The sequence below is a fragment of the Hippoglossus hippoglossus genome, chromosome 21, assembly GCF_009819705.1.
Source record: "Hippoglossus hippoglossus isolate fHipHip1 chromosome 21, fHipHip1.pri, whole genome shotgun sequence".
In the NCBI taxonomy this organism is placed as follows: Eukaryota; Metazoa; Chordata; class Actinopteri; order Pleuronectiformes; family Pleuronectidae; genus Hippoglossus; species Hippoglossus hippoglossus.
The window spans coordinates 188,121-215,867 of NC_047171.1; the positions used below are offsets into that span (position 1 = coordinate 188,121).

Below are 27,747 nucleotides of genomic sequence, written 5' to 3' on the forward strand. Positions count from 1 at the left end.
TAGCCTCAAACTATCACAATGGATTCTGAATCATCTGGAACGCAACGTGAGCCGAGTTTTACACAGAACACTGAGCGATGGGACGACGCTACGATGACATGTGACCCAAATGTTCATGGTTCCAATCAGTCAAACGAGTCAAACGCAATTCAGGGAGGTTTTCATGAAATTCACGATGAAGAAGACGAGTTGTGCTGTGAGAGTGATGTGGTGGTTTCATCAGGCGATGTGAGTGATGACGAGACAGTGAGTTTTAGTCCGTCGTACGTCGCTGTGGATCTCTCCTCTGTCTTTAACCACAAAGACTTGTCACCAGTTTCAAACGGAGAGGTTGTCCTCCTTGATTCAGATGAAGGAACTTTTACATTTCACAACAGAGATGTCTCTGATGAAGAGACTCCTTCAGGTGTTAGCCTTGACCAAGGTGTCTGCCCGATGACCAGGCTGCCTGAGGAGCAGGTATCTCTTGTTCCATCACGAGCTGAAGCTTCACAGTTCCTCCCTCTGTTGGAGTTTTGTGGTTTCACGTCACATTTCTTCAGCAGTTTTTTCTTCTCTGCTGATTTCACAGTTTTTGTTTCTGCATGTTGAACAGATAATCAAGCATGTTGTTGTTGTTGTTGTTGTTGTTGTTGTGTCAACACGTGTACATGTTCACACAACTGTTGATTTTGTATTTGTGTTTAAAAGAAAATCCAGGTTCAGAATATATGTTAATAATATGTAAGGTTTAAAATTAACCAATGAATAATTTGAGGATGCTGAATAGTAAGACATGTCCCCGTGTTCCTGCCTGTCACTGTACCTCCGTCCTGTCGTGGATGTCCTGAGATCTATGTGCTGCTCATTGTGTCTCCAGGCTGTGGGGGGGCAAAGAGCTGGAGCGGTGGCCACAGTGATGGCCGCCGTCGACCTGGCTCGTGTCCGTCAGCCCGTGGAGGGTGGTGGAGCTGAAGAGGCAGAGTTAAGGCAGCAGGTCGCTGCTGACCAACAGTATGGAGGCGGCTGGACAACAAGAGAACAGATGCTAACTGCTCAGTTTACACCTGAACCGGCCCTGCCTCAGGTTAGATAGGCAGAGTGACACCAAATGATTCTATCTATTGTAAAACAGTGAATCTTTCATGATGTCGTGCTCTGGTTGTAACACACTGAACTCTGTTGGCTGCTCCAGATTCAGAAAGCGACAGAAATCCACGTGGACACTGGTCTGGTCTCGTCTCCAGTTCCACATTTCACAGTTTCTAAAGTTTCTGTCCCAAAACCTGAGTCTAGCTCTGAGGTAAGAAGAGGCAACAGCAGAGAATCATCTGCATTCAAAACCAATTAAAACCAATAACACACATTATTAACTGCTAACATTAGCAGTTTGAGTGAAAAGGACGCTAAACTTAGCCATGATGGATTAAGGCTGTTTAACAAGTAGGTTAGAAAAAAGCGTCCGACATTATTACTGCCTGTTGTTGTGAGGTGTTGCCGGAGTGATTAAATATAATAACAATATGTTTTTCTTCACACAAACTAAATGCAGTTGTCATTTATTAATCCAGCTTCACTTTCCTCCATCATCGCTTTAATAGAACTAACGTGCTGTGGTTTAACACGCACTTAATGAACCTTTTCTTGATGATGGTGTGGCTGTTCCTCTTCTTTGGCTCGGTCAGGTTTCCATCGCCGGCTCCGCTATCGCTACTCTGCAGAGAGAGTTATCTTCATCCTCTGCCGCCACTCGAAAGATCATCAAGCCCGTCAAGTCTGCCAGTCCATCTCGGAGAGTGCATGAGACCAGAGGGACGCCAGAGCCCACACCTCCGCCGTTCAAAGATTTCCCCGACACATATCAGAGTCATTATGGCGCAGAGATACAGACGGGGGTGGTGTGTTCGGGGGGCATGGAGAGAATGTATGAAGACTGGGGAACCCAGGTTTGTGCTCTCGTATGAGTCCTGAACTGAGCAGGACAAGAAAACCTGACGAGCAGAAGAACGTCAGATCGTTTCTACTTAATCAGCAATAAAAGTGTCTTTAACCAGAGCAAGATATCTTCTGCTGAGTCTGAGGGGCAGATTGATTCAGTGACGCTTCTGATCATTTCAGCACCAAACTTTACATTTTGATCCACAGTACTAGTTACTCAGATCAAAAGCAGCTAACGCACCTGGCAACATTTTTCAAAAGTCTGGTTTTCTTGATTTCTGTTCAAATCTAGGATAAAAGTTCCTATAATAACTTCAACTTGCTTGTTGATGATATTGACAACTTCATTCTCACCTCTTCAGCTCATCACCTTCTTGTGCTGTGTTGTCTTGTCTTCACATGGACGTGAAGTTCTCAGTCTTGTCGTCTGTCGGTGTGAACATGTTGTGGATTTTAAGGTTGAGTGAAAAATCTGCTGCGGTACTTTGTGCTAACAAGTCTGTTACTACATGGCAGGTGGTGGAGGCAGCAGCCGTACCTTCTGCAGGTGGCGCCGTGGTTCCACCCACACTGGTGTCTGTAAGTAGCATAGTTCTCCCCAAAACCTCGAAATTTGTCCACGCAGATTTGGGAATATGACATTTTCTACAATTTTTGTACCTTGTACAAAGGGCTTGAAAAACACAAACGTGACAGAGGGTGAGTCCTTGACCCTGGAGTGTCAGATCAGCGGTCAACCTGCACCGGTCATCATGTGGTTCAGAGAGGACTACAAGATCGAGAGCTCCATCGATTTCCAGATCAGCTATGAGAGTGGATTCGCCCGGCTGGTGATCCGTGAAGCGTTCGCTGAAGACAGCGGCCGCTTCACCTGCACCGCCACCAGCGAGGCGGGAACAGTCAGCACCTCCTGCTACCTGCTCGTCCAAGGTCAGTACAAACTGTAAGATAGAAGGAAAAGGATGAAGAAAACATTGATTTTTATCACATCACAAATGGACATTTTTCATTATCCTTCTGAAAATCCTCTCGGTTACGTGGAGCCTCTTCTCTTTTCATTTTAGATTTTTCTCTTTGTGAAGTCCTTCACCTCTTAGTTGTTTATCTAATCATTAGCCTATGGTGCCTTCCTCTTGAGACCAACTCTCTCTCTCTTTCAGTGTCCGAGGACATCGAGAGCAGGGAGGAGATGGCTGTCATCACCGAACATGTTGAAACTGCTCAGGAGAAACTGTGAGTCCATCAGACACTTTGTTAAAGTTAACATTGATCAACCCCAATTCCTCAACTGATTTATTTGTATAATGTGAGCTCGGCCCTGAAAATCCTAAAATGATATTTGTGTTTCCAGTGTAACCGAAGAAGCCAAAGAGGAAACCATGTCTCAGGTGAGCATGGCAGAGTCAGATAGTGCTGCCGCAGCTCCCTTCTTCATCGAGAAACCCAGCGTTCAGAAGCTGGTGGAGGGAGGAAGCGTCCTATTTGTATGTCAGGTGGGCGGAAGCCCCAAGCCACACATCATCTGGAAGAAGAGCGGCGTACCGCTCACTACCGGATACAGGTTTGTGTTTTCTTTCTTTGCTCTATCTTCAGGACAAACTTTATATTTCAACTCAATGTCTGTCAGGACAGTTAAAATAATTATGTTTGTGAATAAGGCATCTGTAATGAACACTGCAGCCTGCAGGGGATCACTAGTCATCACCCCTTCACTGTCCATCAGATACAAAGTCGCCTACAAGAAGGAGACAGGAGAGTGCAGGTTGGAGATCTCCATGACTTTCGCAGATGATGCCGGAGAATATTCTGTGTTTGCGAAGAATCAGCTCGGAGAAGTCTCAGCCTCAGCCAACCTGCTGGAGGAAGGTACGTGATCTACCATCGTATCCATGTAAACTAAGAACTAAGAGAAGAGAAGTTATGTCTTCTAGAACTTCAGAACAAAATAATTTCAAGATGTGTTTAGTTTCCTGTGACGATTGTTTTCTGACAGATGAATACGAAGCCTACATAAAGAAACAGGAAGAAACCTTTAAGACTGAAGTGACCACAGTGGTGCAGGAGCCCAAAGTGGGAGACATCCCCCCCGTCGTTGTTACGACAATGGAGAAGATAACCACCACCATTATCTCAGGACAGGTGAGATCATTATGAGTCTTGTAACAGGGTTGAGCGATGCTATTTATGTGTCACTGTGGTCGATACATCTACTGAAACCACCACCACCTGGAGATACAGATTAAGATACAGATCCAGAAACAGATTCATGTGATGCAACCACAGAAATTCATTCTTAATGAAGTTGAAAAAGAGACAAATCTTGATAACCAGGAGCTATTATCAACAGATAGTGATTGATTGATTGATTGATTGATTGATAGTGATTGACAGTCATGGTTAATAGAATAACCTGATCTCTTGTCACATGGGTAGGAATTTCACCTTTCTGCCATCGAGCAGAGGATAATCCAGGAGATCGAGCTCCACATCATGAATATCACCTACAGAGAGATTGTGACAGAGGACGGAGAGTTGATGGTCACCGCCACCCCCACAGATGCCGTGCAGCCGGGCTTCGACACTCAGGTCAAAAACTACAGGATCATTGACGGAATGGGCGTCACTTTCCACTGCAAAACAGCTGGAACGCCACTCCCCAAGGTACAGAGTACTTATGTTTAATAAACAAATATTAAATGTTTATGAGAAATTTAAACGTGTCAATTCTCCACAGTGGTCTCACAGTAAAATTCTGTCTTTTTCCAGATCGTTTGGTACAAAGACGGCCAGCGCATCAGGCCTGGGGGCCGTTACCAGATGGAGGTTCTTCAGGATGGGCGAGCCAGCCTGCGCCTGCCAGTGGTGCTGCCTGAGGATGAGGGCGTGTACACCGCCTTCGCCACCAACATGAAGGGAAATGCCGTCAGCTCTGGGAAACTCTATGTGGAGCCGTCCGGAGCTGTAACACCTCAGAGATACACACCACAGCCGGCAATGCAGAGGATCAGGTAAGTCTTAACCTTTTAGCTGGAGCATTAGCAGCTAAAGAGCCAGATCTTTTCCACAGGAGGTGGTGGACACCAAAATACAAACTGATTAAAAACGTTATTTAAGTATGTATAAGTTACTCCTGGCTCCAGTAATACACATTCACTATAAATCAGACTCCTGTCAACACATTTCAAACTGAAAACTCTTTCTCAGGTCCACCTCTCCTCGCTCTATGAGCCGCTCACCTGGTCGCTCTCCCAGCCGTTCTCCCGCCCGCCGTCTCGATGAGACAGATGAGGCTCAACTGGAAAGACTCTACAAACCTGTGTTTGTTGTGAAACCGACCTCATGTAAATGCTCTGAGGGACAAACTGCCAGATTTGACTTGAAGGTTGTTGGCAGGCCCATGCCCGACACCTACTGGTTCCACAATGGTGAGTAAAACACAGATCAAATATTCATATACCATGTTGTTTAACTGGAGTTGATGGTGTGACAATAATTAGAATTTGTTCATCAGGACAACAAGTGGTTAGTGACTACACCCACAAGATCGTAGTCAAAGAAGACGGTATCCAGTCCCTGATCATTGTCCCTGCCATGCCACAAGATTCTGGAGAATGGACAGTCATCGCTCAGAACAGAGCTGGACGCTCGTCCCTCTCCGTCACTCTCACTGTCGATGGTACATTTTTTACTTCCACCACAACTCTTCTCTGTCATTTAGAAGCAGATTACTGTAATGATTTTAAGTTTTCTTGACAATTTGTTTTCTTGTATTCTCAGCTAAAGAAACGTTGGTGCGACCTCAGTTCACCGACAAGCTGAAGAACATCAGTGTCAAACAGGGCACTCTGGTGGAGCTGGCTGTTAGAGCCATGGGAAACCCTCTGCCTGATATTGTCTGGCTGAAAAACAGTGACATCATCTCACCACACAAGCACCCCAACATCAGGTATGTTTGATATTTTCATATTAACAGAGAGACAGTAAACTGAAGGTACAACACTTATTCACATACAGTATTTATTACAATTGTCAAATAAATGACTCATAACCAACTTTTATTTTGTGTGTTAATTTCTTCAGTCCATAGACCCAACAAAAAATTTATTTGCATATTCTTATGTTGGTAACTCCAAAACTGAGTAGATCTGATTCAGTTTCACTTTTACAAACATTACAATCTTTTGAGCAGAAGAAACAGAGGAACATGTAGATTTCCCTAGATTCAGGTTTCTGGTCATTTATTCCAAGAGTTTTAATCATGAGAAGAAGGTGCAGAGTACAACAGTTTGAACTGTATGTATGATGACTAATAACTAGAAAAAGGCAAAAATAACAAAATAAGACTGGACTGGCTGCACTTACTTTGACTCATCACCTCAGTCTAGATTTGTTACCCTGGGAGAATAATAGTAATGTAATGTTATTGTTGTCATAGAAATCCTCAAAAGTTAAAGCTAACATAACAAATCCCTTTTCCAGGATTGAAGGAGCCAGAGGAGAGGCCAAATGTCAAATTCCCTCAGCCGTTGGCTCAGACAGCGCCTGGTACACAGCTACAGCCATCAACAAGGCTGGTAGAGACACCACTCGCTGCAGAGTCAATGTGGAGGTGGACTATGCTGAACCTGAACCAGAGAGAAAACTTATTATTCCCAAAGGAACATACAAGGCTAAGGATATTGCTCCTCCGGAGTTGGAGCCCCTTCATCTGCGATATGGTCAAGAGCAGTGGGAGGAGGGCGACCTTTACGACAAAGAGAAGCAGCAGAAACCACTGTTCAAGAAAAAGCTGACCTCTATCAGAATGAAGCGTTTCGGTCCTGCTCATTTTGAGTGCAGACTGACCCCTATTGGTGACCCCATCATGGTAGTGGAGTGGCTGCACGATGGCAAACCCCTGGCTGCTGCTAACAGGTTACGCATGGTCAATGAGTTTGGCTACTGCAGCCTTGACTATGAAGCTGCTTACGCTAGAGACAGTGGTGTCGTCACTTGCAGAGCCACAAACAAGTTCGGAGTCGACCAGACCTCGGCCACCCTGATTGTCAAGGATGAGAAGGGTCTTGTTGAGGAAAGTCAGCTTCCTGAAGGCAGGAAGGGAGCTTTCAGAATGGATGAGATGGAGCGCCAAGCTCATCAGGGAGGACCCTATGGAGTTAGTGCTGACGACGAATATGAAAAGTCCAAACCTGAAATTGTTCTCGTTCCTGAACCAGCCAGAGTGCTTGAAGGCGACATTGCTCGATTCCGTTGCAGGGTGACCGGTTATCCAGCACCCAAAGTTAACTGGTACCTCAATGGACAACTTATCCGCAAAAGCAAGCGATACAGACTTCGTTATGATGGTATTTACTATTTGGAGATCACTGAAATCAAGTCCTATGACTCAGGAGAGGTCAGGGTGGTGGCAGACAACAACCTGGGCTCAGCCGAGCACACAGTAAAGCTGGAGATTCAGCAGAAAGAGGACTTTAGAACACATCTGCGTCGTGCTCCTGAGGCGAAGGCAGCCGAGGCTGCACCTGAACCGGGAAAAACACAATTCGAGGTGGTGAAGGCTGAGAAACCTGCAGAGGACTCTCAGGTGAAAGAGGTGGTCAAGCTCAAGAAAGCCCAGAGAATCGTCCATGAGAAATCCACGGAGGAGTCAGAGGAGCTGAGGGGTAAGTTTAAGCGTAGGACAGAGGAAGGCTATTACGAGTCCATCACCGCGGTGGAGCTCAAGGCACGTAAGAAGGATGAAAGTTATGAGGATCTGCTGAAGAAAACAAAGGACGATCTGCTTCACCGCGCCAAGAAGAAGGAGGAGGCCGAGAAGAAGAAGGAGGAGGAGCGCCGCAAAGTTACAGCCAAATCTCTAAAACCAGAGAGAGTCAAGCTCTCAGTCAGTATGGAAGCTCCTAAGATCCTAGAACGAATCACAAGCCAGACCGTAGCACAAGGTGAAGAAGTTAAGTTCCGAGTCAGAGTCGTGGGCAGACCAGAACCTGAGTGCCAGTGGTTCAAGAACGGTGTTCAGCTGGAGAAGTCTGATCGTATTTACTGGTACTGGCCTGAGGATCATGTGTGTGAACTGGTGGTCAGAGACGTCAGAGCAGAGGATTCTGCCAGCGTCATGGTTAAAGCTTCAAACACTGCAGGAGAGACTTCAAGCCACGCTTTCCTGCTGGTGCAAGGTAGCACATCCCTCTAACTTTCATTTGTTATTCTACATTCAAGTTGTGTGTTTTCTAACAAAGGTTTTGTTGCCCTTTTTGCAGCAAAGCAAGTCATCACATTTACACAGAAACTGGAGGAAATTAGTGCCAAGGAGAAGGACACCATGGCAACCTTTGAATGTGAGACCAACGAGCCATTCTTCAAGGTCAAATGGATGAAGAATAATGTGGAGATCTTCTCTGGAGACAAGTACAGGATGCACTCTGACAGAAAGGTTCACTTCCTGTCTGTGCTGACGATCGACATGAGGGACGATGCAGAATATTCCTGTGTTGTTATTGACGAAGACGTCAGGACGACTGCAAAGCTTAACGTGGAAGGTGGGTTGTCTTTCATTAAAGAGGACGATACCTCAGTGGTACAGTTTTATTGAGAGATGAAGGACAAGGGAGCACATGTAACTATATCTGAACATTGGTTTAAATTGGTTGAATATAATCTGTTTAAAATATTAAGATTTCTTAGCAAAATCTATCAAATTAGTTGAGGTTTACATACAATGTTTACTTTGATTGGGCGGATCCACTGTAAAGTCTTAGCTTATGAAATATGTATGTTTGCAAGTGGAGAAACTGGATCTGCTCCCTGATGCAACATGAGTTTCTTTTACCACTGTATCCAAGTGTCTGACTGTAGATGTTGATGTCCTGTCTCTGTCATGTCGTAACCAGGAGCCCCTCTGGAGATCTTGAAGCAACTCGAGAGTACAGAGGTGCCGGAGACATACTCCGGAGAGTTTGAGTGTCTCGTGTCACGCGAGGATGTGGAAGGAAGCTGGTTTTTCGGACAAAAGCTGTTGTCTCCCGGAAGTAAATACGTCATGTCCTCCCGTCGTGGAAGACACACCCTGTCTGTCAAAGACGTCAAGAAGGAGGACCAAGGAACTTATTCCTTCAAAGTGAGGGAGTTCAAGACGAGCGCCTCACTCAAGATGAAATGTAAGTTTCGTAGTAACAAATGAGATTTGTCATAGAGGTTTGTGTTCTCCAGAGAATAAACCCCAAAGATTTATATTTCCTTCTGTACTTACCTGTTGTTTCCTTTCCTGGCATTTTCTCATTGATTTACAAAAATAGTTAAAACCATAAACAGATTGATTTTTTCTTGCTCGCCAGAGGATGAGCCCTTATAACGTTTCATGAGCTAACTCATGATGTAAAGGTTAAAAACAGTTAGTATTTAAGGAGTGTTATTCTGGATGTATCCGGTGCCTGACGGGTTTGTCTTGATGTTTCAGTGCGCCCAGTGACCCTCATGCAGCCTTTGACTGACCTGACGGTCTGCGAGGGCGACATTGCACAGATGGAGGTCAAGTTCTCCCAGGAGAATGTTGAAGGAACCTGGATGAAGAACGGGCAGCCTGTCACAGCCTCAAACCGAGTCCACATTGTTATCGACAGACAGACCCACAGACTCTTGTTTGAAGACACCAACAAGAGCGACTTTGGAACATACTCCTTCGTTGTTCCCGCTCAGGAGATCTCAACCTCTGCAAAGCTGATCATTCAGAGTGAGTCCCCTCAAAATCCTGTTATTTTTTAAAAGAATTTCTTTCTTCTCAATAAAACAACAAAACACTTGAATGTTCTTTGCAGCTATCGGAGTGCTGATACCACTAAAGGACACAAATGCCATTGAGGGCACCAAAGCCGTTCTGGAGACCAAGATCTCCGCTCAGGACATCAGCTCAGTCAAATGGTTCCACAACGACAAACTGCTGACACCCAGCGGCCGAATCCAGATGGTGGCGAAAGGAGCCAAGCAGCGTCTGGTCATCAACAGGACGTACGCTTCTGATGAAGGACACTACAAACTGGTGGTTGGCCGAGCTGATACCAGCTGCAGATTTACTGTTCAGAGTAAGTTACACGAGCTTCATCCAAACTGGAATGTGAAGCTGCTACTGAATCAAAGGTTCCATCTGCTGGACATTTAACAACAATTAAACAATTTTTATTGATGTGAATATGAAAAGTTGTTGATAATTCATTGACTGTCTCACGTCTTGTTTCATCTAAACAGCTGTCCAGATTGTGACCCCGATGAAAAACAAGGAATGCTCCGAGTCTGAGAACGTCATCTTCGAGGTCGAGGTATCTCACCCGGGTATAGATGCCTTCTGGACCTTCAAGAGGCAGCCACTCAAAGCAGGCACCAATTACAAGATGGAATCCAAAAACAAGCGCCACACCCTGACTGTCATGAATGCCATGAAGGACGAGGAGGGCGAGTACATGTTTGCAGCCGGTGAGAAGATGTGCAGTGCCTCTCTCACTGTGACAGGTAGGTTACAGAGTTTTCTAAGATTATTGATCAACACCAGAGCTGCTTTATATCCCAATATCCTGTTGACTTAACCAAACATCAACCATCACAAGGTGGCGCTATCAAGAAGCCTCTACGTGATCTGGTGGTGGCTGACTCCCAGACTGCCGTGCTGGAGTGTGAGGTCGCCAACCCTGCTGCTGAGGGCAAGTGGCTGAAAGACGGCCAGTCCGTTGACTTCAACGAGAACGTTGAGAGCGAGGTGAATGGCACTGTCCGACGCCTCGTCATCATCATCACCAAAGCAACCGACATCGGAGAGTACACCTATCAGGTCGCCACCTCCAAGACCTCCGCCACCCTGAAAGTTGAGGGTAAGTCCAGCTTCATGAAGGAGAGCATCACAGCCCTTAGGCTGAGATCCATAAACATAGAAAGCTCCAAAACCAATAATTAATCATGATGTTTGTCTCCACAGCTGTGAAGGTAAAGAAGACCCTGAAGAACCAGAACGTGGTCCAGACTCAAGACGCTATTTTCATCCTGGAGCTCACCCACGAAGATGTGAGGGGAGCACAGTGGATCAAGAACGGTGTTGAGATCAAGCCCAGCAACAAATACGAGATCAGTATCGAAGGCACCGTCCACACCCTGAAGATCAATAACTGCACCACACACGATGAGTCTGTTTACTCCTTTAAACTGGGAAAACTGTCTGCAAATGCCAGACTGAACGTTGAATGTAAGAAACCACTGATTCATCACATTCTGAATGATTAATTACAAATTAAACAAAGTAAAGAAGTTCAGTTACACAACAAACTGTAAAATACTTTCCAACAGCAATAAAGATCCTAAAGAAGCCAAAGGATGTGACTTCCCTGTTGGGTGCGAGCGCTATATTCGAGGTCGGCATCTCCGAGGATGACATTCCGGTCAAATGGATGTTCAACAAAATGGAGCTGAGGCCGAACGAGCACTATGGGATGCTCTCTGAGAAGAAGACACACAAACTGATTGTCCACAATGTTGACAACAGCAAAGAGGGAGAGTACACCGCCGTGGTTGGACACATGCAGTGCAGCGCGCGCCTCATCGTCGAGTGTTAGTATCATCACCAAGTTTATGAAGAACGATTACCTTGAACTGTTACCTGAGGTTTTTCAGTTGATTTAAAGTTGGGATCGAGGATGTTGACACAGCCACATTGTTTTTATTCAAGAAGATTCAGCAGTGGTTACACAGTGTTGGATCTTATTTACACTTGGCTGATGTTAACCTGCTCATTTCATTTGAAGCTTGTTACCACAGAAGTTATTACACTTTCATTGGCACATGAAAACCAGCATTCAGGCCTGTAGGTGATTTAAAATGTTTATAAGGGTGATTTTTTTTAAGGATTTTCAGATGATAATGGACGACCTCGATAATGACCTTAATGCTGGAAACATAAAATCTTAGAAAATAAGGAACCATCTCACATTTATTTAGGTTTCAATTGAATCCAAGTTAAATTTTGTGTGACAACTTGAACAGTTCTTTTTTCATCGTGCTGATATCTTAAACAAGCTGTATGTCCGAATTGGTATTAAATATTCTGACATTTTCTCTCAGCTCTGAAAGTCACCAAACCCATGAAGAGCGTGGAGGTGCCAGAGACTCAGGTGGCCACGTTCGAGTGTGAGGTTTCTCACTTCAACGTCCCGTCCACGTGGCTGAAGGGCGGTGTGGAGATCGAGATGAGCGAGAAGTTCAGGATCGTGGTTCAAGGGAAACTTCACCAGCTGAAGATCATGAACACCAGCAGGGACGACTCTGCAGAGTACACCTTCATCTGTGGCAACGATCGAGTCTCCGCCACGCTCACCGTCAGCCGTGAGTTCTAAAGTTTAGTCTTCACTCATTTGACCTGTGACCCTCAAATATCTCAATTAATTTCTACATAAATCAACCTAAAGTTGTTCAAACAACTTTAGGTTGATTTATTTTATTAATGTTTATCATTAACTGATAAACCATTAATTCACCTTTGAAAACACAACAGTAACTTTAATTTGTCCATTAATGTAAAACACTAAACTTCTAAGGGTTGTCTGTCTTTCCTCTGTTCCCCAATATTAACCATATATTAATTTCCTTACTTTCCTTTCCTTACTAAGTTGCTTCATTTGTGTTCAAACCTGGTTTTACATTAAAATGAATTTGTTAAAGACAGAAAATGTAAATTTGTACAATATTTTTTACATAAATCAAAACACATTAATAACACTTACCTGGTTTGTGGGTTTGTGGAATATTTCAAATGAATAAATCCGAATTTAAGGTGTTGATTAAGGGCTGAGATCTTCAAATAAATGAAAATTAGATAGATAACAATCCCAATAAAGTGTTGGGGAACTTACTGTCACTTCTGTTGTTTTCCAGCGATTGTGATCGCGACGATGTTGCAGACCTGAACGCTCAGGAGAAAGACTCTGACATTTGAAGTAAACATTAACTACGAGGAAATTGCGTACAAATGGCTGAAGAACGGTGTGGAGATCCGGTCCACAGACAGATGCCAGGCTCGTTGTCGACAGCTCACGCACACTCTGTGCATCAGGAACGTCCATTTTGGAGACAGTGCTGAATACACCTTCATGGCTGGTTCTGCAGTGACCACAGCCAAACTTTATGTTGAGGGTAAGACATTTTTTATCTCACTTTAACATCTGTGATTTTTCTAATCCACCCCCTGAGTGAGCAATTGAAGCCTCAAAATAATCACCACAAGAAACTCTTAAAGGAACCTTAGAGTCTCCCCTAGGACATCTGGAACCACCATTAAAGCGTTCTGAACCACTTAAAGGACTTGTGAAATCTCAGAGAACATGACCATGAGCACCTCATAAAGTCGAGTAGAACCTTTATAACCTTGTGAAGAATCTACCTTGTCGTAGAGAACAGGAGTTGGATGTTGAAGCTCACATTTATGCAGGTTTCTTACGTCAGTCCTGGTGTTTGTTTCCATTGCAGCTCGTGTGGTTGAGTTCACCAAACATCTGAAGGACCTAAAGATCACAGAGAAGAAGAGGGCGACGTTTGAATGTGAACTTTCTGAACCAAACATCCAGGTGATGTGGATGAAAGACAGTCAGGAGCTGGAGATGTCTGACAGGTAGTTGCTAATATTCAGCAGGTAAAACCACCAACAAAACCTATATCATGAAATAAACCTTCTCATGTTGCTCTGTTTGTTGCAGATATAAAATGACCTCAGATAAGTTCCTGCACCGTCTGGTTCTGCCGTCAGTCCGCCTGTCTGACGCCGGAGAATACACCGCCGTGGCAGGATCCAGTATGTCCAAGGGGCACCTGGTGGTTGAGGGACGAGATGTCAAAATCTCCGAGCCTGCGAGCAGAAACATCACAGTGAGTCCACATATGTATCGACACTAGAGCACGATGCTTTTGCCTATAACAGACAAGTGCAGCGTAAAAAGTCAAGTAGCTGGCACACCCCATGTGACCCAACCATTTGTCCAAACCCGGTCGAGACCCACATGGACCAGCTCAGTTATCCACACTCAAATGTGGGTGACATTGTTTTTCCATTTTCCATTTTCCATTGTTTGGTTGAAGATTTTTCTTGACTTGAAAATTATCAGGTGAGATTTCTCACATAAATTACTTTTGAGAAGATTAACTATTACTAATTCAAAATGTTTTTCTTTAATTTTCTGAATTCATGAGGAAAAATAAAAATTAATTTTAAATCGTTAATTCTGCTGAAATGAAAATGTTCTGGAGCAGATTTATTCAGAATTGAAATTCCAGGTGTTCACCTCCACCTGTGTTTTCAGGTGATTGAGAAACTCCGAGCGACCTTTGAGTTCGAGGTGAATGAGGACGATGTGGACGGTCGCTGGATGAGGAACGGTGTGGAGATCCAGTTCTCAGTGGAGGAGAGGTTCAGCTACGCCACCATCAGGAGGCTGCACCGCCTCACCATCGCTGAGACGTATAGGAGCGACGCCGGCGAGTACACCTTCTTAGCCGGGAAAAACAAGAGCACCATGAACCTCCACGTCAAACGTAAGAACTCTGAGCTGCCGTCACAACTCAACCTGCTTGAACATATGATACGTGAATATGAGATTAAACCCAAGGGTTAAAGACCTGACTGTGTTTGTGTGTGTGTGTGTGTGTGTGTATGTGTGTGTGTGTGTGTGTGTGTGTGTGTGTGTGTGTGTGTGTGGTGTGTGTGTGTGTGTGTGTGTGGGTGTGTTGTGTGGTGTGTCCAATACACATTATTATGTATGAAACTTTGTATTAAAGAGACTATATCTAAGTTTTTACTACCGCTACATAGCTAGCATTAGCTTTACCAGCTGTTTTCTCACATTAGGTTGTGAGTTCAGCATCAAACTGAATATATTTATGCTAATTTTATAAAAAATAACCGGATGATGATGAAACATTTAGAGGATGAAGATACAAGTTTTATCACCATATAAAAGTTCTCAGTTTCTTACACTACTTTTTGAGATCTTCATATATCTTTATATTTTTGATACTGACGATCATGTGTGAGACAAAACATCAAGGATTTTATTATTTATGAAACTTTACTAAAGTTTAATATTCACCATCTAACATGACACAGAGAATACAACTACATCTTTTTTCTTTTGCTCTGTATATATGAAGGTGATAAATGTGATAAGAAATGAAAGTTAACTGTATTTATTTTCATAATCAGACCACAGTGACAGTTTCAGGTACTTTGTATTATCACTTGTGGAAAACGTTTGTCACTTTTCTGTCTTCAGTGCCGGAGCCTCCGGCGATCGTCCGCCACGTGCAGCCCCAGACCGTGATGTCCGGTAGATCGGTTCGCTTCTCGGTGCAGGTGAGCGGCCTCCCTGCGCCTCAGGTGTCCTGGTACAAGGACTCTCAGGCTCTGTCAATCAGCGAAAACTGCAAGTTCCTCCACGACGGAGACGAGCACACGCTGCTGCTGCTGGAAGTTTTCCCCCAGGACGCCACGCCCTACAGCTGCGAGGCCAGGAACGACTATGGAGAGGCCACGAGCTCGGCTCTTCTCACTGTTGAAGGTAAATGATCCGAGTGACGCATCGAGCTGCTGGAACCTTTGTTCTCATCAGGATTGAGAATTTAAATTGTACGTGTGTGTTGTCGTACAGTTTCACAGCAGCTGAGCTGGTGTTGAAATTTCATTCAACATTAGACCTGGACATTGAGAAAACATAAAGAATGAAAAAAGTCTCCTTAAATTTGTGTCTTTAAAAAAATTTAATTTATGAAAGCAGAGAATCTTGAGTCTGTAAACTTGATCAATAACATGATTGATTAGATCAGATCAGAGCTGTTAGTAATCTTTTTTTTCATATGTAGTTCCTGAGGTGACGGAGACGGTGGCTCGGGTCGCAGCTCCGGTCCTCGTCACTCCCTTGAGACACGTCCTGGTCACTGAGGGACACTCTGCCCAGTTCCAGTGCACTGTGTCTGGGGAAGGTAATGACAACAGCTCCCCCTTCTGGATCTTATTTTACTAAACTGCAGTGATACACATGTACAGACCACAGACTGTAAATAAAGATGGAAGACATGAGGGCTCCCAAAAGTGAAACCGAAGTGTCTTGATCTCCCCCTGGTGGCTGGCTGAAGTATAGGTTTTAAACCTTATTTTTAGTTAACCTTTAATTCGTTAATTTGATGATATAAAAACTGACTGAGACGTCATGATTGACAGCTAAGACTGACTCATGATTGGACCTCGATACCATGGCGCCAATCCACGATCACTACTGCACAGACTGCAAATGATTTCATCCCCACAAGATGGCAGTGTTCATATCGGAGATATTTGAAGAAGTCTGTGGTGTAAACATGTTACATTATCATGTTTTAATAGAGTTTTAATACATTTTGTTTATGATCATGTGTTCTGTTCAGTGAAGTGGATATAAATTGAGATCATGTTTTTAAGTGAACGAATGCTGTTTCCAGATCTGCAGATTTCATGGTTCTGTAACAACAGAGAGCTCAGACACTCAGACATCTTCAGGATGTCTCATTATGGTGACACCTGCCAGTTGGACATTTCCAGAGTTCTCCACGACCACGAAGGAAAGTACTCATGTGTCGCCACAAACTCTACAGGAATGGTCACATGTGAGGCATCTTTGAATATCGATGGTGAGTTTGTCAGGTGTTCATGTAACGTTCAGGTGAAACTGTTACTGTCGGACCTTCACACGCTCCGTGTGCTTCAGTCAAACTGACACCAGCAGGGATGATGTTTACTTCTTGAGACAAAGATCCTCTGCAACGTTAGAAACTACATCTAAAGTTCTCTTGCAGCACGATTGGCTGGTAGCGTACTAACATGTTTAGTTCTTAAGATCAGTCAGTTAATTTCAATGATTATTGACTTGATCAATCACATCATCTCTGTCTGTAACTACAGATCTGTTCCTCCTTCCTCCGGGCCTGAAGCTGACAAAGCTAACGGAGAAAACGTCCATAGCATGATTCATACTAAAATAATAAACTCAAAAATCTATTGGACAAATCACGTTTATTCAGCAGGGGGGAGTGGCGAGGTTTCAAGCATGTGTCCTTCAAGCTGCATGCAGAGATCGCCTCCTGCTGGTCGCACAGAGAGTTTAGGTAAATAACCTAAATGACTGTCAAATGTTTCAGATTAATTAATAATATCAGCTTCATCTGTTTATCCTAGCTTAGCACAAACTGTTAGCTCTGTCAATCCTGAAGAAACCAAGGATGAACAGTCATGTTAGTGGTCAGCAGTGACAACGTAATAACATTATAACATTTACAACGATTTAACATGCTTAACTGCTACAGTTTGTTAGCTCGGTTAACAAGGAGGCTAACATGAGCTAGCTAACGAGCAATCAAATTGTATATTAAAAGAACATTTAAGATGGACATCAGTTTAACCTCTGTGTGTCCAGTACAGAGACAGGTCTGGGATATGTTAGCCTAGCTTAGCACAAACACTAAAATCAGAGGGAAACTGTTAGCCGCTCTGTCAAAACAAGCAAGTTGGAAAATTCACTCCAAATTAATTTGTTTTAGCAACAATAACAAAACATTCTTGGATTTCAGTGGAGCTGCCATGAGTTCTAGCAGCTTGTTGTTATTAATGTCCACTAACACTGGTCGCTAACAAGATGACACTAGCGTCCACTGAGACGCAGGTTACGACAGGAAACAGGAAACACTGTCATTGAGTCATTTAACCGAGCTCATTTATGAATTATTGTTATATACAGTGAGTGTTCGTTTTAAAACTGAGAATCATATCTCTACACACAACAAGACCTTTGTGCAACCAGCGCTGCAGTGATGACACTTTATCTGCTCAGCCTCCTCAAACTTTCAGATTTTAAACTAAACTTTCTGTCGGTGTTGTCATGCAAGACAAATCTGTTTGTCGTCTGCTCTGTATCTGAGTTCATCTGTGAACGGGTGATAATCTGATGTGTTGCATGACGTCTTCTCTTCCGTCATGATTCTTAACAGTAGGAACGTCTTTATGTCATGTGGATCTTTATTTCAGAGGAATGCAGCATGCTCACAACCGAGCTGTGGAAATATAACTTGACGGGTTTCCCCGCACACGAGCCCTAGATTTTTTTTTGCGATAGTAAATTTTGGCTCCAGTCAAACTTGCATGATTGACAGCGGAAACCAGCCACTGTCCACTCCACTGATCCTCAACGCTCCACCTGCAAACAAGATGTGACACAAGTAACGTGCAGGAGTCTCCAGAATCATGTGTTGACCTAATTCTTCTACTCTTTCTTACTGCCCAGATGAAAAAGCCGTAGCTAGTGTGAGGAGTGCTGGGGCTGATGCTAAGCTAAGTGAGAGGCTGGAGGCTCAGAGTTTCAGCTCTGTGTCCGTGGGACAAACAGCCCACAGTGTTGAGTTTACTCAGATGGTCTCTCAGAGTTCCTCCGTGTCTTGGAGGACGGTTGAGATTCAGATGGAGAGCATGAGCTCAGAGACGAGCTCCGAGAGCAGCTTTGATATCAAACTCTCAGCCAGCCCCAAACTGCTGATGGAGATGAGCGGACTTACTCCGGGTGCAAAAACGGCGAGATGCCGAGTTCAGCTGGCACGTTTCGACGGGCCAGCCCTTCACCGGGTCGGCTGATGGCATCCTTAATGGCCAGAGCCTGGTGACATGGAGCGGGTGAGGAGCTCTGAGATGCAGGGATCATTGTCCCTGGTCATCCAGGGTGTTGTCTATGTGGCGGACCAGGGCATGCTACCGCTGCACCGCCCACCAACCAACCATGGCCAGAACAGCCTTACTTCTGCCCGGCTTCACTGTTGAAGGTGGTAATCTTTTTTTTTCATTCAGTCTGTTACCATCTGGTCCCATCCCACCCCGCCGCTGCTCTTCCTGCTGCCCACCCCCCTCCCCCCCCCCCCCCCCCCCCCCCCCCCCCCCCCCCCCCCCCCCTCCCCCACCCCCCCCCCCCCCCCCCCCTCCCCCCCCCCCCCCCCCCCCCCCCCCCCCCCCCCCCCCCCCCCCCCCCCACCCCCCAATGATTTAATATTTTTCCTCTCAGCCTGTAACCTTCAGTGTAATCGGATAACAAGATTCTAAACTCGTTTGTCCTCTTCCTACTGTCGCCAGCTTTGCCTTCACTAACCTCATCCTCCATCCTACTAACCCCCTTTAGTGTTTAGAGTTTAGAGCTTAATAGTCTGACCCCTAATTACTCTCCCTAACTTTATTCTCACCCAGCTAAAGAAGCAAATCTCACAGCAGAAACCCCCATCCCTACAGATTCTGTACGCAAAGTGTCTCAGGCAGACAGGGAGACTCTTAGAGATCCCCCTGAGCAAGACAAGAAGGAGGCGCTGGAGAAGCTGGGATCATTGCCTCCATCTTCCCAGAGACCGTACAGTTTCATCAGCCACCTGTATTTCCCTGATGTTCTGCCTCATGACGAGCGAGGCCCCGAATTCCTGGTCAAACTCCCCCCTGAGCTGCTGAGCAGAAACAGACACTGCGGCTCCTTGTTATGTGTTATGAAGGGGGTTTCCCACTCCGTTTTTCACGTGGCTTTACAACGGTTGAATTTTGAGGATTCTGCTGTCTTTCTCTCTGAAACACGACGACCCCCTGTGCTCTGTAAATGTTAACAATGTGAGATCCGGACACGGGGAATCTCACACCTTGCAAAACTGTCAGCTCAGCTGGGGATGCTGAGAGCAGCACAGTGATGAAAGGTTTGGCATCTGCATGCTTTGGTCTTTATGCTCGATCGGGCTCTGTTTGGCCCACACTCATCCACACTGCTTCCCACCCACACAGCCAACAGACGCACACGCCTTCAACCAGGCATCACTTCTTCAACAGGGTCTTAACCTCAGTGTTTAGAGGAGGTCGATGACCTTTGCTTTACCGACTAAACCACCGACAGCGATAAAGAGAGAGGGACACTTATATCACTGAGCATTTCTCCAGAAGCCAGAGGTGCTGCTCACTAAAGGCCGACAGAAAGCATGAGCATCAGTTAGAGGACAGCAGCCAAACAAATGATGATATGGATGCACGACCTGTCACTGACTCTAACTGTCTTGCTCCAGATGAGAGTTAATGTTCAGTTCAGTTTTTAATTTGTCACCGTCTGTGTCTTTACAGTCACTGCAGTGGAGAAGGAACCTGTGATTCAGGTCGTGGAGGAAATAAAAGGTAAATATCAGCAGGAATGTTTGGCCATTGTCTCCCAGTTTTTATTCAGAATGTGTTTTCTTTAAATTGTGCTCAGGTTGTGATGGTAAGAAATTCATGTTTTTCTTGTTTATTTGTTTGTATCTATGAATGTTTTTTATTTTAAGTGCATATTCTTTACACGACAGAAGCTAATTTCCCAAAATCAAGCTCTGCCTGTGAATAGTTTTCAGGGCTTTAAGTCATATCAATGGTCTTTATTAGTGAATTCCTAATAATTTTTTTCTTATATAAATCTAAAGACTTGGCAGCATGTTTGGGAAATTGGGTCATAGCATCCAGAATAAGGATGACTCGTGTTTTCAGTCTCTCACTTCATTTTAAACTGTGATTATTTCACTCAGCTTTCTCTAGCTCCACCGTCACAGTGGAAGAGGAAACACAGCAGTCGTTCTTCACCGGCCTCAAGGTTCCAGACAAAACCAGAACACTTGAACTCAAACCAGAGTCTAAACGTTTCCTAAGCTCGTTGGAGAAGAAAAAAGAAAAGCCAGTTTTCATCAGCAAACTTTCTCCGACAGTTGTGACTGTCGGAAGAATAGTGCTGTGTTTTCTGTCAAAGTGTCTGGTTTCCCGAAACCCACGATCCAGTGGTTCCACAACGGGCAGACGATAACCAGTTCATCAGTGTACACGTTCATTCGCGAGCAAGATGAGTCAGTTTGGTCATTGACAAAGTTCAGAGGGAGTTTGAAGGAGAGTACTCATGTACAGTCAGCAATAGATTTGGTCAATCCACTTGCACATCTTACCTGCATGTTTCAGCTGATGAAAACAAGAACAAGAGGAAAAAGCTGCTGGAACAACTGGGAAACCCCAAAGTCATTCAAACAATGGAGTGTGTTGAGTTGTGTGAGGGAGGTGAGGTCTTCTTTAGGTACGCTGTGACCGGAGATCCACTCCCTGAGGTTCAGTGCTCAAAGGCAGCATCCACATTCAGCCCAGTGGGTTCTGTATCATTGTGAACAATCCAGATGGGACAGGTTTCATTAATATTAAGAGCATCAAACAAGAACACAGTGGCTTCTACACCTGTAAGGCCTCCAACAAATATGGGGAGGAGTCTTGTTCTGCCAAGCTGCTGGTTTTCAGGGAGAAGGTTCAGGACGAGACGTCGATAGTGATGAAAACTAAAGGTTTGAAAATATCCATGACGGAACAAACCACAGGATCCAGGTTACAGCAGGAAAGAAGCCGGTCTGATCAGATGATTTACACCATTAGTACTGACGACCGGCAGATTATTCCCAGCGAAGAGGTGGGAACGCTAAGAGAGCTTGACATCTCGGCTGCCACTCTTCATCGAGAGCAGCTCCCCCAGCAGGCAGCAGTGTTGCAGTCTCATGAAGTACAGGAGAGGGTTTGTTTGGCTCCTACTTGTCCTCCTCAGGTCTCAGCTGTTCCTATGAGACAGCTTCATCTGGCCACGTTCTTGTCTTCAGTGCACGAGAGACAAAAGATCACTGAGCAGCACTCGGAGAGGATTCTCAGCCCTGAGCTACTCGAACTTGAGTTAGCCAAAGAGCAGCCGTCGAAACTCATGTCGGCTACATCTGAAGAGGTTCTCCCGCTCACCACAGTGAGAGCTGAGGTCTTGATGGACCGGGCTCCAGAACATATGAAGACCTCCACTGAGCCCAGGCAGTTTGTTAGTGGTCCCCAAATCCAGTCCACTCTACCCTTCCTCAATGAAAGGTCAGGTGTGGTGCAAAGGACCAGAGGAAGAGAAGAGCTTTAGAATCACAGAGGGGGTAAAAGTTTTATACTCGGCTCAGTCCACAGGGCAACTGCCGATCACTGAGAGGCACTCTGAGCCTTTACCAGCTTTAGGCTCGGCTACCAAACCTGTCATTGAGAAAGAGCAGTATAGACCAGTCATCGCTCCAGTGACGTGAAACTACAGTGACTTTATCGAAAAGAGCAGGAATTAAACATTCATAGACCAGAGCAATGAGAGCATCATTCCATGTGAAGACGTAGTGTATAAGTCAGCTATAGCTGCTGAAGAGAAATACAAACTCCGGGCTGAACAGGTCGGACATGTGCCAGGTATAGATTCATCTGTTTGTGTGCAGCCTGAGCGAGAGGGCGAGAGACTCCTGAACCTGCAGGTTATCAGTGACCAGAATGTTTTACAGTCTGAGGGCAGGTTCAGCAGCAAGAAGCCTGTGGCAGAGCAGGGAGCGACAAGGACGAGTCCGACTCTGGTGCATTCAGTGACTCAAGAAGAGCAGAGGACTGTTGTTTGTGAGACAACCTCAGACTTTACAACAAAGATGGACGCCACATCAATTCAGCCAAAGAAAGAGATACCACAAACAAAATACCTTCAGTCCGTTAATTCTTTATCAGTCTTACCAAAAGAAGGCATACTTACTATCACTAAACCTGACCAACAGGTGGCGATACCGAAAAAAGAAAAGAGTAGAAGGCATGCAGCTACCTCAGAGGAGAAACGAGAGATCACAGCATCGTATCACAAAGAACTGGATTTGAAAGTGAACAGGGATCAGTCACTGCATCGCACAGAGCCCAGACCTCCCAACATCCTGACTGTCTCCTCTCAGCCCATGCAGCTCCCGAAGGAGACGCCTTTCTCTGCTGACATGAAACAGCAGAGGGCGCTAGTCCAGAGAGAGGATTACTGGAAAATCATGCAGTCTTTGAATGTCACAGACACTCAGACTCTGGAGGAAGGTCACACCATTAGTCTTAAAACTGATGAGAAATTCAGGCTTGAGATGAAAGTTGAACCCAAAATCCCCAAAAAGCCTGTTTTCATAGAGGAGAAGGGCATTGCCACTGAAAGCTGTACTGTTTTAGAAGCTGCGGAGCAGGACTTTGCAGTCCAGATCCAAGAGGGACAGTCAGTCCGACAGTCTGTGTTGCTGGAAGAAAAGCAGGTGATTGTTGGAGAGCAGTCAACTGAGATCCATAAATCTAAAGGTTCAGCCGTCAGCGTGATGAAGCAGCCTAAAGGAATCCTGTTTGTCCACGAGTCTCAGGATGCTCTGACTCTACCTAAAGAGCTCAACTTTGTGATTCAGATCCCAAAACCATCTAATGTGAATATGCGTTGTCAGCTCAGAGATGCTCTGCAGTCTGCTGTGGCCACTGACCAGCCGCTGTTACTGGCTGATGTTGTGGGTAGGTTAGAGGCAGTGGAGGTGCAGGAGGTGAAGGTTCAACGAGAACCAAAGCGAGCCATGCACACTTATCTGATCACAAACCCGGGTGCTCCCATGGAGATCAATCTGTCATTTGTGGGTGAATACCCTCAGACAGCTGACCTCAGGTCTGAACTCCAGGTCGCTCTGCATGCGATGGTTTTCCAGGAGCAACAAAGTCTTACATCAGAGCAGCCAGGTACCATGCAGATCGAAAAGCCTCACAAAGTGCTGGTCAGCTCAGCAGCATCTAAAGAGGTGCTGTCATCTGTGGTGGCCACTGTGATGGTGGCAGAGAGTGCAGCTGGGCTTCCTCCTGCTGTGTCTCAGTCTGCAGCCGTTAGAACTGAAGCCAGGGCATCTTTCCAAAGTGCAACAGCTCAGAGTCGATCAGAGATCCATGAGTCTAAACAGGTGAGCAGTAAGACGCAGAAGTCAGAGAGGGAGGTCACTGTCTCTGTGGCCCAACAACGACTGGACACTTTTGTCCACACAGAAACCAGAGAGGAGTATCTCTCAGAGGCGATCATAATCAGTGAGTCCTCGGACAGTCTGGTAGTTCATCCTGTTGTTGTTGAGTCTCTGGAAGACATTCATGCTGAGGAAAATGGCAAGGCTGTTTTTACTGCAACCATAAAGTATGTCACCAACGTAAACTGGTTTTTCAATGGGCAACTGTTAACATCTGGCAAAGAGTTCAAGTGTTCCAAAGACCACAACACATACACACTAGTTATCAACGAGGTTGTGAAGGAGAGGCATCAAGGAGAATATGTCTGTGAGGCCGAGAACGAAGTCGGCAGGACGACAACGTCTTCAAGACTCACTGTGGCCTCACAAGGTTTGATGATGGACAATTCTTTATCATCATCAACTAACTCAGCACATTCTGTTGTCCGCAAACCTCAAAACTCTAATTTGATCAGAACCAGAAGTTGTATTCACAAGTTGAATCTACACAGTTAAAATCAAAATAAAATATGGAGGTTTGAGGTTTTTCAGCAGACAACAGGAATATTCCCTCTTTCCCTCACAGCTCATCATTCCTCCATAAACATATCACGTTCATATCCTGTTTCTTTCACAGGAGGCACCTTAAACTCCATTTCTTTAAACATCCTTCATTCCTGCTCCATTCCTCTTTGCACGTTTTCTCTTCTTTCTTTATCACAGTATCCCTGTTCATGTCTTCATCCTAAACCTAAAACCATTTTCTTCCTCCACAGTCACTACAGGATCACTTTGTGTCACCAGGTTCACCTCATCACCACCTTCTGTAGAACCGTTCCTCTCTGTTTCATCTTAATTTGTCTTTTTCTTTCTTTTCTTTCGAAACAGTGAAACCTGTGTTCAGACACAGAATCGTCCCTGTGGAGATCAACATTGGCAACACCGCCAAGTTTGAATGTGAAACTGAAGATGCTCCGAATGTGAGCTTCAAGTGGTTCAAGGATGGAAACCCCATCAAAGAGGGGGATAAGTACAGGATCATCAGTCGCTTCAGCATTTCCTCGCTGGAGCTTCTGACACCAACCAAGGATGACAGCGGTGAATACACCTGCAAGGCGTCCAACCAGCACGGCAGCGACGAGTGCTCTGCCTCCCTCAGCGTGACAGGTAAGAGCGACGCACTTTTCCTTCTCCTTCGCTGGTTGAACTGTCGTTGATCTCTGCTGGTTTCTGATTCGTCTGGTGATAAGTCAGCAAATCTTTCCTGCTCTGCTGCTTTGTTTTGTCTGATTAGCAGGTTTTGGTTGAAGTTAATAAACAGGGTTTGACAAATGACCACTAATGTTTCTTCTTCTCCTTAATTCTTATAGAACAATGTCCTCCTGCCTTTATAACTAAGCCTGAGCCTCAGACTGTGTTTGTTGGTAAGAGGGCAGTGATACAGTGTGTTATATCAGGATCTGCTCCTCTCAATGTCGTCTGGCTCAAAGACCAGCAGGTCTTACCCAAAGTGCTGACACACTTCCATACCTCTTGTGAAAAGAACAAACACACTCTTGAGATAACCGTCCTGGAGGCAGCCGACAGGGGGCACTATGTTTGCAAAGTGTCCAATAATGTTGGGACGGATGAGAGCGGCATGGAGCTGCATGTCATTGATAAACCCACCTTTGTGACACCCCTGGTTCCTGTCGCTGCCGTGGTCGGTGCTCCTCTGCACCTGGAGTGTCAGGTGGACGAGGACACTGGAGTCAGTGTCACATGGACCAGAGATGGTAGAAAAGTCCACCAGTCTCCAGACTGTAAACTGACTTTTGAGGATAAGACTGTCACACTTGATATCCTAAAGACCACACTGAAAGATTGTGGACAGTATATGTGCACGGTGACAAATGAAGCTGGGAGTGCAATTTGCTCCACTGTGGTGAAGGTACAAGGTAAGAGCTGTCTAGTTAACTTTCATGGATTTTGCAGAATTTGAAGCTCTTGCAAATCTGCAGCAATGAAAATTAACATTTTATTAATTGGTGTCTGATTTATGTCTTAAATCTTAAACCTCTTCTCTGTCGATGCTGGTGTGAAGTTTGTCTTTGATTTCACGGTGACTCCTTTCTAACCACACACCTCTGCAGAGCCGCCTGTCTTTGTTAAGAGGCTGGAGGCCTCCACGGTGTGGAAGCAGGGCGGCACTGCTCGGCTGCCGTGCTCCGTCAAAGGATCGCCTGAACCTTCACACCAGCTGGTTCTTTAATAACAGCGAGCTGTGTGCTGGCAGCAGACATGGCGTCAGTCTAAAAGATGGCGTGGCCATTCTTGAAATTAAGGACGTCATGTTGACTGACGGTGGAAACTACACCTGTGAGGTTCTCAATGAGTCCGGGTGTGAAAGTTGCAGCACTAAAGTGACAGTGAAAGGTGTGTAGACTCGTGCAGGTTCACTCTCAGTCAGAATAAGAACACGTCTAACTGAAGTGTCTGTTCTTCTGTAGAGCCGCCATTGTTCAAACAGGAGCTGCTGTGTGTAGAGGCGGTCAGAGGATCTGTGGCAGTGTTGCAGTGTGAAATATCTGGCTCTGCACCGTTTGAGGTGTCGTGGAGAAAGAATAAGAAATGTCTGTCATCAGATAAGAAGTACAGGATAGTGTCTCAGGGATTCCTGAGCTCTTTGGAGATCCACTCGTTTGAAAGCGCGGACACTGGTGAATATGAATGTGTCGTCTCCAATGTGGTTGGGTCTGTGAGCTCAAAGTCCACAACTAAACAGAAAGGTAGGTGATAAAATAAAATACACAATTAGTTTTAGTTATAGTTATTGATCTATTTCTTATGTGAGTCTGACTCATGCTGTTATTTCAGAGCCACCTATGTTTTCAAAGAGGTTTGAGAGCGCCACAGCAGTTTTGGGAAATACAGTGAAACTACAGGGAACCATTAAGGGCTCCGCTCCCATCACTGTTAAATGGATGAAAGACTCTGAGCTGCTCAGAGACGAAGACCCAAATGTCCAGATGAAGTTCGAACATAACGTCGTTAGCATCGCCTTCTCCTGTGTCGAGATCAAACATGGTGGCAAGTACACTTGCCTCGCCGAGAATGAGGCAGGGCAGCAGAAATGTGAAGCAATCTTAACAGTTCAAGGTTAGAACACGTTCATATATGTCAGAAATATTTCAGAGGCAGATGTTTGCAGAATCTAAAGCTCGTATTGTATTTTAGAACCTGCCAGGATCGTAGAGAAGGCAGCGTCCATCAGTGTGACCGCAGGAGATTCAGCCACACTCAGCTGCACACTCTCTGGAAGCCCAGAGCTCAGAGTGAAGTGGTTTAAAGACGGGAAGGAGATGATCAGTGGCCGTAAATATAAGATGACGATGAAGGAGAACACGGCCATCTTAAAGATCCTCTCCGCAGATAAAGGAGACACCTCAGAGTACAAGATGGAGGTGTCCAATAAAGTGGGAAAAGACCAGTGCAGCTGCTCGGTCACTATTATAGGTCAGTTTTTGCCAAAAGTACATCGTTAATAACAAGCAAATGATTTGGGCTCTGATATTGTTTGACATACTTTCCTACACAGATCGAGCCGTTCCACCGTCCTTCACCAAAAGTCTAAAGAAAGTGGACGGAAGTGTTGGTAGTCAGGTTTCGTTGGAGTGCAGAGTTTCTGGATCTCAGCCAATGGTTGTTTCTTGGTTCAAAGACAATAAAGAAATCCACAGTGATGAGAAATATAAGGTTGATTTGAGCGAGAGCTTGGTGTCTGTGACGATCACTGACCTGTATCAGAACGATGGTGGAGTTTACACCTGCCGAGCCTCCAACGCTGCCGGGCAGGAAGAAACCAGCGGCACTCTGTGCATCAGAGGTCAGAGCAGTTAAATGACTTCATCTTAAATCTGAGTCAGACCTTAGACATGATCAGTTACTTATTCATTGTTTTTCCCC

General features: G+C 45.2%; 2 protein-coding genes across 2 annotated transcripts in view; both read left to right on the forward strand.

Moving 5' to 3' along the window:
• Nucleotides 1-435: 435 nt before the first annotated feature.
• LOC117754562 (titin-like) lies at nucleotides 436-24,673 on the forward strand. The gene is given in 38 exon segments (XM_034573481.1): nucleotides 436-459; nucleotides 860-1,066; nucleotides 1,175-1,282; nucleotides 1,665-1,925; nucleotides 2,589-2,847; nucleotides 3,078-3,150; nucleotides 3,269-3,478; nucleotides 3,641-3,783; nucleotides 3,911-4,056; nucleotides 4,351-4,578; nucleotides 4,684-4,925; nucleotides 5,122-5,342; nucleotides 5,429-5,593; nucleotides 5,695-5,863; nucleotides 6,397-8,093; nucleotides 8,178-8,456; nucleotides 8,808-9,074; nucleotides 9,374-9,646; nucleotides 9,732-9,995; nucleotides 10,159-10,419; nucleotides 10,515-10,775; nucleotides 10,880-11,143; nucleotides 11,245-11,505; nucleotides 12,016-12,276; nucleotides 12,889-13,083; nucleotides 13,417-13,558; nucleotides 13,644-13,812; nucleotides 14,244-14,475; nucleotides 15,213-15,497; nucleotides 15,799-15,918; nucleotides 16,414-16,602; nucleotides 18,249-18,521; nucleotides 19,193-19,349; nucleotides 20,519-20,729; nucleotides 20,732-20,840; nucleotides 20,843-21,097; nucleotides 21,100-21,902; nucleotides 21,904-24,673. Coding segments are annotated over 38 exon segments (12,099 nt in total). The 3' UTR covers nucleotides 24,319-24,673.
• ttn.1 (titin, tandem duplicate 1) overlaps nucleotides 12,861-27,747 on the forward strand; it is a 136,947-nt gene continuing 122,060 nt past the window's right edge. Inside the window, exons 1-15 of the mRNA XM_034573345.1 lie at nucleotides 12,861-13,083; nucleotides 13,417-13,558; nucleotides 13,644-13,812; nucleotides 14,244-14,475; nucleotides 15,213-15,497; nucleotides 15,799-15,918; nucleotides 16,414-16,602; nucleotides 20,096-20,146; nucleotides 24,691-24,969; nucleotides 25,173-25,739; nucleotides 25,935-26,217; nucleotides 26,292-26,570; nucleotides 26,659-26,940; nucleotides 27,019-27,297; nucleotides 27,380-27,667. The gene's annotated coding sequence lies outside the window, so the exon portion shown is untranslated. The remainder of the gene's footprint in view (nucleotides 13,084-13,416; nucleotides 13,559-13,643; nucleotides 13,813-14,243; nucleotides 14,476-15,212; nucleotides 15,498-15,798; nucleotides 15,919-16,413; nucleotides 16,603-20,095; nucleotides 20,147-24,690; nucleotides 24,970-25,172; nucleotides 25,740-25,934; nucleotides 26,218-26,291; nucleotides 26,571-26,658; nucleotides 26,941-27,018; nucleotides 27,298-27,379; nucleotides 27,668-27,747) is intronic.